Source organism: Xenopus laevis, chromosome 1L (genome assembly GCF_017654675.1).
Source record: "Xenopus laevis strain J_2021 chromosome 1L, Xenopus_laevis_v10.1, whole genome shotgun sequence".
Taxonomy (NCBI): domain Eukaryota; kingdom Metazoa; phylum Chordata; class Amphibia; order Anura; family Pipidae; genus Xenopus; species Xenopus laevis.
In genome coordinates, this window is record NC_054371.1 from 41,209,104 (window position 1) to 41,221,503 (window position 12,400).

The 12,400-nt window shown below is 43.7% G+C and overlaps 1 protein-coding gene across 2 annotated transcripts in view; it reads right to left on the bottom strand.

Moving 5' to 3' along the window:
- Positions 1 to 12,400, bottom strand: part of scfd2.L (sec1 family domain containing 2 L homeolog) — a 218,509-nt gene that overhangs the window by 85,809 nt on the left and 120,300 nt on the right. Inside the window, exon 6 of one of the 2 annotated variants that reach the window (XM_018229821.2) lies at positions 997 to 1,941. The exons of the other annotated variant lie outside the window; for it this stretch is intronic. Within the exon in view, the coding sequence (XP_018085310.1) occupies positions 1,769 to 1,941 (173 nt within the window). The 3' untranslated portion in view covers positions 997 to 1,768. Of the gene's footprint in view, positions 1 to 996; positions 1,942 to 12,400 lie in introns of those variants that run through there. 2 annotated transcript variants of the gene reach the window in all.

The window sequence follows — 12,400 nt, forward strand, 5'->3', positions numbered from 1 at the left end:
GGAGTGGATGGGAAGCTCATCAGAGACAAGAGGAAAGTTTTTAAGCTTTGAATGACTGGATCATCACACTCCAAGTTCTAAAATATCTAATATACCCACTGAATGCCTACACTTGCCTTTCCATTTTGATAGAACTCTAGGGAGCTATACAGTAACAGCCAAGCACATATTCACACAGTATGATTCGGATTGCTTTCTACAATTATGTCTAAATTGCACACAGTGTTAGAGAAAAGTGGAAGAAAATTTGTGCTGACACAGAGGGACCTACAAAAATAGTTTCTATGAAAAAAAGCGACTAGGCTAAATGTAACGACATATGTGCTCTTTTTTACTTTTATCATGAACCATTCTGATGTATGGATCCCTCTGATAGAACTATGTATGTATGTGCTCAGTGGTGGATTCATGAGATGTGAGGCCCCTAGGCTACAGTTTCCACAGGCCCCACTTCTAGGCTACTCCCAAAAGTTTAGAAATATACAATTAATCAGGGTCATAGGCGCAACTGGAGACATAAGGCACCCATTTTCTTTTATATTTAACAGGGCCCAGAGTATCGGGTTCAACATACACTGACCCCAACACTCAGACGCATGTCACTGATGCACCTTGCCTTGTCTCATCTTCAGACCCAAACCCAGCAGTGGAGATAAAAATATTTTTTTTTAAAGAAAAGAACATAAAAATAATAATTGAAAAGTCTAGATGTGTCCCTGATCACTATGTGCCCCTAGCCTATTCATTAATCCGTCTTTGCATGTGCTCTGTCCTTATGTCTTGGAAGTGTCCAGTGAACCTTACTTTACGGAAGCTAGGAAAGAACATAAAGGAAGGAGGTTCTGCTAAGGGTAATTTTTGCAGTTAGTTCCATTGAGAATCATAAGTGGCCTAAATCCTTTGTCTCTAGGGAAGCCTGGTAAGAATCCAGAAATACACAAGCAAGGGGTGGGGAATCATAGATCAGTCGGGTTGCCAAGTTGAATTGGAAAAGGGATATTTTTTTTTTGTTACAGGGCCTGGGGACTTCATATTATGCCCATGTGTACCTTGCACAACATATTTGCATAATACTCATGCATAAGTCATGGATGATGACCATGCTGCATCTATACATCTACCCCCAGCAGTTGCAGGGTCTTGATGGTCATGAATATATCAAAAATTGTAGCTGTAGATACAGGAATTGGTTGGTAAATAGGAGTGTGGAGAACTTCTAAGTCAAGCCTGGGCAGTTTTTAAACAGATATTGGAGGGGGTAAAGGGGTTGGCTGTATGGTGGCCATTCTTTCATGAAGAGGAGCAGGGAGAATTTATCTTTTCTACCAGGGATGGGAGGAAAGTGCTTATTTTAAAGAGACAGAACTAAAGACACTTGTGGATGCTGGGAGCTCCTGGATCACAGGTTGGGCATCCCACAATGGCATATTTCTCAAACTTTCTCAAATGCACAGAGCACCAACATCTTTACTTCTGGTCCTGTTTGTTTTCACTGTGGTACACAAAAATAGGTTTTAGTATCTGCACACAATGGCACACAGAAGAATCCAACCAAATTGTGACCTCATACACACTTACTGTATCAAAAGCCTCCTAAGGAAAATCCTATCTATGCATTTCATTGTGTCAGCAACACACACACACAAAAAAAGATTACAAATAAAACTGCTTCTTCCACTTGAGCTAATGAGGTTTCTTTATTGAATCCATGTATATGGGTCACGCTAGCAATAAAAGCTTCAGATTGGGTCTCTATACACCTGATGAATTACATTATAGGATTACAACACAAACATAAAAAGTCCGATTTCTTTAAGAAAGGCAGGCAAATGGTTCCAGCTTTCTGCAGCTGCAGAATTGTAAGCTGTCGAGGGATTTCATCAGAGTAATCGCTGGTTCCAATCAAAATAGTGATGTAGCCGACAAGAGACATGGCTGAGCCTGGTTCAGTGAAAGAACAGTAAAATGAACAAAAGATATCCTGAGAGTCTAAAAATAATAAAGTCAGAACTAAACCCCTGCCGTCCCTGAGCCCCAGTTCGTGTAACCAGCGTAAGGAAAGCTGCCAGACCCCTTCACATCAGGCCAGGGGGAGATTCTTGGCCACAATTCCAGCCTGTGCAGCACAACAATGTACAGCAAATATACTGGAAACACTATATAGCAACAACCCTCTCTCTGTTTTCCATACCAGTCCAAGTCTGGCACATATACCCCTCCATTTAGTAAAGAAATGGCTTGCTCTAATCGCCATCTTAAAGGGGAACTATTGCGAAAATGAAAATGTAATATACGCTTCATCATACTGAAATAGGAACCTTTCGAAATACAATCAATCAAATATTCTGCATTGTTTCTGAAATAATCAAGTTTAGCTTTACTATTCCTCTCTCAGCATGTCTCTCTCCATTCTGTCTTCATGCAGCAGTTGGGTGTCAGATATTCATTCATTGACAGTTAGATCCAATATATCTTATAGGTGGGCTTCCATTCATAGCAGATGAATTAGAGCTCACTCAAATAACTGATTCCAGTACAAACAAAATCTAACAAAATAACTGCCTTTTGCATAAATTCTGCATGTAGAGAGACATGATGTCTGGTGATTTTAATAGAGTACGCTATATTACATCTTCAAGGCAAAAGGAGCCCCCCTATGATATATTGGATCAATCATCTGACACCCAACTGCTGCATGAAGACAGAATGCGGAGAAACAGATGCTGAGAGAGGAATAGTGAAGATAAACTTGATTATTTAAAAAAGAGTACAGATCTTTTAATTGATTTGATTTAGAAAACGTCTTATTTCAGTATGCTTAAGCTTATATAAAATTTTCGTTTTCGCAATAGTTCCCCTTTAAAGAAAAACTATATCCCTGAAATGAATACTTGAGAAACGGATTTTACAGGTTTATATTAGGGATGCACCAAATCCACTATTTTGGATTCGGCCGAACTCCCGAATCCTTCGCATATGCAAATTAGGAGTCGGAAGGGGAAAAATAGATTTTTGTACTTACCGTTAAATCCTTTTCTCTTGTCCTACATTGGGGGACACAGGCACCATGGGGATGAAGATCCTGCTGCTTGGAGAAAGGACACTAAAAGGTTAAAGTGGCTCCTCCTCCTCCTGCTCTGGGCTTCATCCCCGCCTACCTCCTCAATCCTCAGTTTTCTGACCGAAGAAGAGATGACGAGCCCTACCAATTGCCCATGTGAAGAGAAGGAGCACCTCCCCAATGCAAGCTAAGCACGGTATGAACCACCTGCTGTTTGAACTTGTTGGTATTTGAACAATAAAATTATATAAGATATTACCTGATCAACATTAACTTGAACTAATACAGGGAGGGAAGGCCTGTGTCCCCCAATGTAGGACAAGAGAAAAGGATTTAACGGTAAGTACAAAAATCTATTTTTCTCTTGCCTAGATTGGGGGACACAGGCACCATGGGGACGTCCCAAAGCTACCCATGAGGGCGGGACTTTTTTACCCCTAGTGTTCAGGGAATAACCACCTGCAACACTTTCCTGCCGAAGCTTGCTTCGGCTGAGGCGAATGTATGCACCTTGTAGAATTTGGAAAAGGTGTGTGTGGATGACCACACTGCAGCCCTACAGACCTGTTCTGCTGAAGCCTGGAGGCGAACCACCCAAGAAGTGCTGAGTGAAGAAGTAGAATGAGCTGAACCCGGAAGGGTGTGGCCTTACCTCGTACCTCATAGGCCTTCAAGATTGTTGACCTAATCCATCTTGCATTGGTGGCCTTAGATGCCTTAAGGCTTTTCCGTGGTCCTTCTGGTAAGACAAAGAGGTTGTCTAGCTTCCTTCTACTCTTGGTAGCCCTGGTATATGTTCTGAGAGAACGAACCACATCTACGTATGTAACTGTTCCAAATTTGTCTTTTGTTCAGGACAAAATGAAGGAACCACCAGGTCCTGGTTAAGATGGAACTCCTTAGGAAGAAATCCAGGGTAGGTCTCAACACCGCCTTGTCCTTGTAAAAAATCAAAAATGGTGGACGACAGGATAGAGCTGCTAGTTCTGAAACTAGTCTAGCCGAAGTGACGGCTAATAGAAAACGACCTCAAGAGTCAGCAGAGGTAATGGAATTGATCCAATGGCTCGAACGGTTGCTCCTGCAATACAGAAGGTACCATAGTGAGATCCCAGGGAGGCATTGTATGACGGTATGGAGGTATCATCCTCAATGCTCCCTGTAGGAAGGTCTTGATGTTGGGCAGCATTGCAAGCTGCTGCTGAAAAAGGATAGATAAGGCTGATACCTGAACATTCAGTGAGCTGAGTGCCAGCCCTTATTTCTAAACCCTCCTGAAGGAATAACAATAGGCTACTATCGTCCCAGGACTGTGGGTCTTTGGCTTTAGATTTACACCATACCCTGTGGTAGATGCGTGCGGAGACGGGCTGTCTGGCCCTTAGTAAGGTCGGTATGGCCTTTTTTGGAACTCCTGATCTGGCTAGGATTATGGCTTCAAGTGTCATGCCGTTAAAGCCAGCCATGGTGAACTCGGGTGGAGGATCAGATCCAGTCTGTCTGGAAGGTGGAATGGTGCGTCCACTGATGAACTTATGAGCTCTTCGAACCAAGTGTGGTGTGGCCAGTAGGGTGCCACTAGAACTGTTTCTACCCTTCTTGATTACCCTTGGCAGAAGTGCCAGTGGTGGGAAGACATATGCTAGGTGAAACTGCCACGGAACCACCAGTGTTTCCAATGCTAGGGCCAGAGGGTCTTCTTGTGAAGAACCTCGTAAGCTTGTTGTTGTACCTGGATGCCATTAAGTCTACTCCCGGAGTGCCCCACCTTGCCAGAATCAGTTGAAAAAACCTCTGGGTGTAGGCTCCACTCTTCCTGATGTAAGGTCTCTCGGCTGAGAAAATCTGCTATCCAGTTGTCCACTCCAGGGATATGAACTGCGGAGATAGCTGGTACCGTGTTTTACACCCACAGAAGAATTTGCTGTGCCTCTGCGAGGGTAGCTTGACTCCTTGTGCCTCCTTGGTGGTTGATGTAAGCCAACGCTGTCACATTGTCTGACTGTATTCTTACAGGTAGATCTTGAAGTCTGCCTGATCATTGGAGCAATGACAGGTAGATTGCTCTTAATTCCAGGATGTTGATGGGGAGTAGTTCTTTCTGTGACCAACGTCCCTGTACGGTTAGGTCTCCCAATACTTCTCCCCAACCTTGTAGATTGGCATCTGTTGCGATGACTGTCCACTGGTGATTGGGGAAGGGTTTTCCTGACAGAAGTGTTGTTGGTCAAAGCCACCAAGTGATAGAGGTTCAAACTAGTTCTGATAGGGGAATCCTGCAGTTTAGGTTCGCTCAGTTCCTCCTCTGGTGTTGGAGTAAGGCTCTGGTGTGGAGCTGCGCATATGGAATCGCAGGATGACACTATAGTCCCTAGCACTCTCATGGCAACCTTAAAGGTACCTGATCCGTTTTCTGCAGAGCTGACAGGAGCCCCTGCATTGAGGTGATCTTGGATTGGGGAAGGAAGGCTCTTCCCAATGAAGAATTTAGATCAAGCCCTAAATATTCTGTACTCTTAGAAGGTATGAATCGAGATTTTTGGAAGTTTATCTGCCAGACGAACAGCATTAGTGTCTGGAGATGAGTTGTGGCCAGTGCCATGGAACGGGCCTTTACCAGTTGGTCGTCCAGGTATGGTATGACACTCACTCCCTGCAGTCGCAGGTCCTCTAGAGCCGCAGCCATGACCTTTGTGAATAGCCTTTGCGCGGAGGATAGTCTGAAGGGGAGTGCCAGGGATTGCCAATATTCTCCTGCCACTGAAAAGTGAAGGAACCAGTGGTGGTTGGGATGTATGGGGACATGCAGGTATGCATCTTTGATGTCGATCACCGCCCTGAAATCCTCTATGTCCATGGACATTAGGACTGACTGGATGGATTCCATCTTGAAGTGGTGTTTCTTTACATGGTCGTTTAGTGCCTTTAGGTCTAGCACCAGGTGAAAAGATCCATCCTTTTTGGGTACTATAAACAGGTTTAAGTAGAAACCGAAGCCCCTTTTACCTTTGAGGGACCGCCATTACTACCGCGGAGGCAGTCAGGACGTGTGGAACCCCTTGGCACGCTGAGTGCCTGGGTTCTGTGGTAGGGAGCCTTGAAAGTGACTTAAGCGTCCGCCAAAGGGTTTAGCTTTCAGGGGTGGGCACCTCCTCATGCGGAGGCTGTTTTGTCCTGTGCGGGCTTAGGTGCTGCTCTGCTTCCTGACCAAGAAGTGCTCTGCCCTGACTGGAATCTGGGGCGGGTCGGAGCTTGTTGCTTTTTCATGTTGGGACCTCTGGCTCTGATTTTGGCGAAAGGGACGGGAAAAAAAAAATGGTTGCCTTTTGAAGGTTGTCCTTTTGGGTCTGTTTTGCAGAAGTAAAGTGCTCTTGCCTCCTGTAGCTTGAGAATTTACCTTCTCTGTTCAGCACCAAAAAGTTGTTTTCTGAGAATGGGAGACCAAGCAGAGACCACTTCAAGGTAAGATCTGTTGACCAGTTTTTTAGCCAAAGGAAACGTCTGGCTGCAATGGATTATGCCTAAGCCCTTGTGACGAGCTTAGCCGCGTCCAGGACTGCTACGCAAATTTATATATATTTGTGTCTGCTATCGGAGCTAGAAAGAGGTCTGTGGAGGGGTCTTCTGAGCCATGAGTTGGGCCACCTGTTCAAACTTCCATTGACCTGGATACCCATGGGGTGACAATAATAGGTCGGAGAGTTCCGCCTGCTGCTGTAAAAATCGACTTGCAGAAACCCTCAAGACGTTTGTCGATAGGATCGTTAAAGGAAGCCGCATCGGCTACTGGAATGATGGTGGTCTTTGACAATTTAGAGACCGGTGGGTCCACTGCTGGGGGTGAAGACCAAGGTCTGTAAAGTAAAAGGATAAGTTTGAGTAAAGCGATGGAAAATTGGACTCTATGGTCTGGCATTTTCCATTGTGCTTTAACAATGTCACCCAGCTGTTCATAGGCTGGAAAGACACAAGAAGACTTCTTTTGCCTCTTGAAAATGTTTTTGGTTCGCTCTGCTAAAGGTAGGGTGTGCCTGAATCAGGCTCTCGACCTCTCATTGTGATCTAGGGGTATCCTGATCCTATTCATCTGCGGATAGGATCTGTCCCTCTTCCTGTTCATCAGGCAAAACAGGTGGGGAAAGGGGAGGTCGCTTTGTGGCCGACTGCTGAGTGACCTGTCTGTGAGGCTGTGTAGATAGGTGCTGTAGGACCTTATCTAGAGTCTCTGGAATTCTGGCTAGGTTTTGTAGACCCGCTAGAGATAGAGCGCACACCAATTCAGAATCCAAGCTCGTTTGATTAGCCGTAGCTGTCGCAGAGCTGGCTGGTAGGGCTGTGTGGGATTGTAATTGTGCAGTGACTGCTGCAGTCTTACAGGCTTCACATATTGGCTCAGCCAAAACACTAGCAAATTTAGGTCTGCAAATAGCCCATGCCAAATACTAAATAGCATTGGTGGTACATGCAGTTGCCTGCTTGGGAAGGGACTGGTCATCTGCCCTGCCCGTCATGGCTATACTATGTAGTGCCACCCAGTAAGTAAAGATATTGGGGAATATTAGGAGAGTCCAGAGGAGTGAACCACTTCTCCCTTAGAGTGCAATCTGTGGAGACAGAGGGAAGTAGTGAAAAACCCCACAGTAGGTCCCATAGAGAGAGGGAAGTGTTAATCCCCTAGAGAAAGAGTAAGGGAAGCGTAACTACCTATTCACCAAGGTAGGAAGGAATGGTGCCTTGTTCTTCTCTGTGAGAGACAGTGAGGCTGGAAACGCTCAGTACTGGAGAGAGATGTGGATCCAAAATGGCCGCCAGAGAGGTTTCCCGGGCTTTGGTATAGTACCTTAGTAAGATGGTGCCCGTGAGGCGCGTGTGCAGCGACTCGTGCACAATGAAATAGACGCAGCGCCAGATGGTGGCGCGAAAGGTCGCTGGGAATGGCACTGAGTTACCAATGCGGGGACTACTTTTAGTGCTGTTGTCCCATTATGATCTACATCTATAAAAGCATTGTTAGCATTCTGTTCCATAAAAAATATTACTTAATATTGATTCATGAGAAAATGTATATTGTTATGTTTAAGCATCCATTTTTTTTTTTTTTTTTTTTTTTGTAACCTTAACATAAATATCTGAATAAAAAGCATGAAACAGGAGGGTGATTTAGACAAACTGTGTGTTGACAGTGTCTTGAGATCTACTGATGACCAGCTAAAGGTCTACTGGTAGATCCCAATCTACCTTTTGGACATCCCTGGCCTAGGGAAATCTTTGTCAGAGAATAGCAGTGAAAGTGAAACTAAATGCCTAGGAAAATCTCTGTGAGAGAATAGCAGTGAAAGTGAAACTAAATGCCTTTCTGCAGAGCTGACAGGCAGCATGTAATGGGGGGAGGGAGGAGGGAATTGACTTACCTCCTTGTGCCAGCCAGGAATGCTCAATAAAAGATATACCCTCCGTCGTGGCTACTGGTGCAGCCTCCGGAGAGCGGGAAACAGTGCCCAGGGTAGTGTGGGGGGGAGCTCCCCAGCCTGCAGCCTCCGTAGAGCGGGAAGGCTATAGAGCATCTTCAGATCAGAAGTCCTTAGCTGGAGGGGTTCTGGAAGAGAAACACTGACCCCAGTAGTGGCATGATACTGAATAAATCTGTACCATTGCTCCCAGCCACGAAGTGTCCATCCTCCTTCTGAGGACACTAAAAGAAAACTGAGGATTGAGGAGGTAGGCGGGGATGAAGCCCAGAGCAGGAGGAGGAGGAGCCACTTTAACCTTTTAGTGTCCTTTCTCCAAGCAGCAGGATCTTCATCCCCATGGTGCCTGTGTCCCCCAATCTAGGCAAGAGAAAACATTTTTTACTTCCTTGTTCTGTGACAAAAAGTCACGTGATTCCCCTCCCATCCCCTAATTTGCATATGCAAATTAGGATTTGGATTCCATTCGGCCGGGCAGAAGGATTCGGCCAAATCCTGTTGAAAAAGGCCGAATCCCGAAACGAATCCTGGGTTCGGTGCATCCCTAGTTTATATCATATTAAAAGGCATATTAAAGAATTTTACCAAACTGGAATATATATTTAAGCAAATATTGTCCTTTTACATCTCTTGCCATGAACCACCATTTTGTGATGGTCTGTGTGCTGCCTCAGAGATCACCTAACCAGAAATACTACAGCTCTAACTGTAACAGGAAGAAGTGTGGAAGCAAAATACAGAACTCTGTCTGTTAATTGGCTCATGTGACCGAACAAGTATAGTTTATAGGGGTAAAAAATAGCTCAATATGCAATTTAAATTCTGACTACTGATGCAGGAATGGAAAATTCCCTTTTTGTCTAATGGAAAAATGAAGAATTGACTTTGGCTTCAGTTTCTCCTATAAAGGTGTTAACAGCTCAGCTTGCAGTTTTAAGCACATAGGAGCAACACCACAATGAAAGTATCCTTAACCTACAGAAAGTTATTTTCTGAAATCTTCGGTGTTAAGGCATGGTGAAGCCACGGATAGATTTTGGCCGTCAGTGAAGCCAATGGACAGACTGGGGCCATATTTGTCCTTCAGGTATACAGTGCATAAACATCAACCACTTGGACACTGGGTTCAGTTTACGGACATAGAAAACAAGGGTAAATCTGGATATATGTTGACCAGCAACAATAAATGTGTATTATTACTGACGTAAGAGTAAGGTCACAGATGAAGAAGGAAATCTAATAAAGAAATGCACACACGTTCCTTAGAATAAAATAAACCATGATGTGTTTATTCTGGACAATAAAGAGCAGAATAGTTATATAAGTATCCTATGCTATGAACTATATTTGGTTTATGTGACAAATTAGAATAAGATTTCATAAACATTACAATTAAATCTGTTTATATTTTAGTTTATAGTATAATGCGCTTTGGACTGTTTTCAGTGGTTTGTGCAGACCATGCTATACCAACACCTTTCCTTTTCTGTAAAAGAATATGATGTCAAACATTCTAAGCCTTATTTATAACTGTAGTGCTATGTGCATAGTGCATGTGGCTGCAAACTGGCATGTTTCTTGCCCCCATAATGCAAGAATTCCTCAGTGTTGCTGCAGTCCTGGGCAAGTGGTGTCCACCATAATTGCGCACAATGGGCCAGATTCAATCCAGTGAGAAAAAGATTTATCAAGCGAAAAGTCATGGGCGAGATTCAATTTGAGATGCAGTTCAATACGGAAAAACGCACCTCACTGTTTATCACATGAAAGCTCTATTGACGTTTAGGGGAAAAAAGCAATTGTATTAAGAAAAGCTTCTTTCTTCTCGAATTGAATCTCGTCCATTTGCAGGTGTACATTTTCACAAATCAAGTGCAATTTGTGGCTACTGTTTTCAGAGTGGTGCAATAAATGGAATACATGCAATACACTCAGTATAGGTCTGTAGCAGCTATGGAATTATCACCATGTGCAGTTTGGCCGTTATTCCAGAGTTTTCCAACTTAACATCTCCTGCTGCTACATGGAAGCTGCACGTCCCAATTCTCTGACTGGAGTTGGAATAATTTTTTTTGCAGTGGGTGCATCAATTCAAAATGGTGGTAACAACTGTTGCTGCTATCAGCCTGATACAGAAGGAGGGAGTTGCATAAATGGGAGCAAAGCTGTGCCCAGAATAAAGGAATTTGGAAAGGTATTTGTGCCTACATCCTCCATGTCACTTAAAAGAAGTGCCAATTTGCTAGCTAAGTCTACTTTGATGCATATGGAACTTAATTCAAGCTCTAGGGTGCCAGTTTCTACGAATTAATACAGAATGCACAATTTGTCCCCTTACCGATCTGTTTCTGCTCCAGTGGTACTTTACTTCTGGTTACACAGGTCCCGGGTCAGAAGGTAAGTAAACTATTTGCGGGCTGTGTTGGGTAGAGGGTCTTAGGTAGGGGAACTTATTGGGAGGCGGATTTGGGTTAGGTTGTAGGTCAGCGAGTCCAAGTCTCCCCAAATTGACCCGCTCAGGACAATGTAGCACAAACTTAGTAAATAAGTTCTCATAAATGTCAAAGCCTACCGCTAACAAATAAAGACTATAGCTAAACAGATTTATTAAACAGCTTCTCCACCGTTATAGATTTTAAATTCCATCATGATTTCCCCTTTCCCTTAGGTAGCCATAGCATTCCCCGGAATATCTAAAACAGCAACGCACCCCCGAACATTAACAACACATGCTTATGCTATTAAATAGATGTAGAAATAATTGTCCATTTAGACTACTGAAATATTTGGCTTGTGTTGGATTTCAATATTTCTTCCTTGAAATTACGTTTTTATAACTTGCAGACAAAATTACACACACAACTTTTATGAGTTGCTCCCCTCTGAGGGTAACTGATCTGATGGCATGAATCGACTTCTCAAAAGAGAAAGAAGTCCAGTGCGGTGTGAAAGGCTTGTAAACCTCCATGATTTGTTATTTTTGTCCGTGTAAAATTTGCATCTGTTAATTTCTCCCAAGAAGCTTCTTCTGTTCAACATTCGTATAAAAGAGCCCATCTGTACCTTACTTTGGCTTTCAATTCTCTAGTGACGTGCCAATAAGAACGAGAGCTGTCACCATTTATACTCTCAGAAAGAAAAAGAAGGCTTTGTGGGAATCATTTACTGACAGCTCATGTAAATAACAGAAGAATCTATGCACTCCAATGCACTTCTCCTGGTCTGAGCTGGCGAAGGCAAGTCTGACGAAAAAGGTAACGTTCAGTAAAATCCGCTTCTTAGTGAATTTGCAGAGTAATGTCCATTCGCCAGAGCGAAAATTCGAGAATCACCACTAGCGTCTCTTTCGCTAGTGAAGTTATGACTGCGTCCATTAGTAAAGTCCCTGGAAACGGTAATGCTGGCGAATCTTCGACAGCGGTAGTCACTTCGGCGTTTAGTAAATCTGTCCCTATGATGGAGAAGACCCATCCTTCCCTATGTTTATAACTCAGCTGGGTACACACTCACACACACTCTCCCGTCAATTAGATATTTGTCCAAATGTGAATAGTTTCTGTATGTTTCTGTTTAAAGTGCTCTATGGGGAAAAGGCTGTGGTTATCTGCTCTGATTTCTGTTTGTGTATCGCTGGTCAGGCACACGCCATCAGACTTGGACATAACACTAAATACCCAAATGGATTCACGAGTTAACAGCCTGCCTAGAAATCTAACTGCCAGTGAGTGGCTGGGGAAAGGCCTTAATCACAACCATATTTATCTAGTCAGAGGCACAATTCATGACTCCTCCCTAGAGGAATAGTATAATGCACAAGTCAACTGCAAGTAATCTTATTTAGGGCAGGAAGAGGCCAACTCTGCAACCCTGA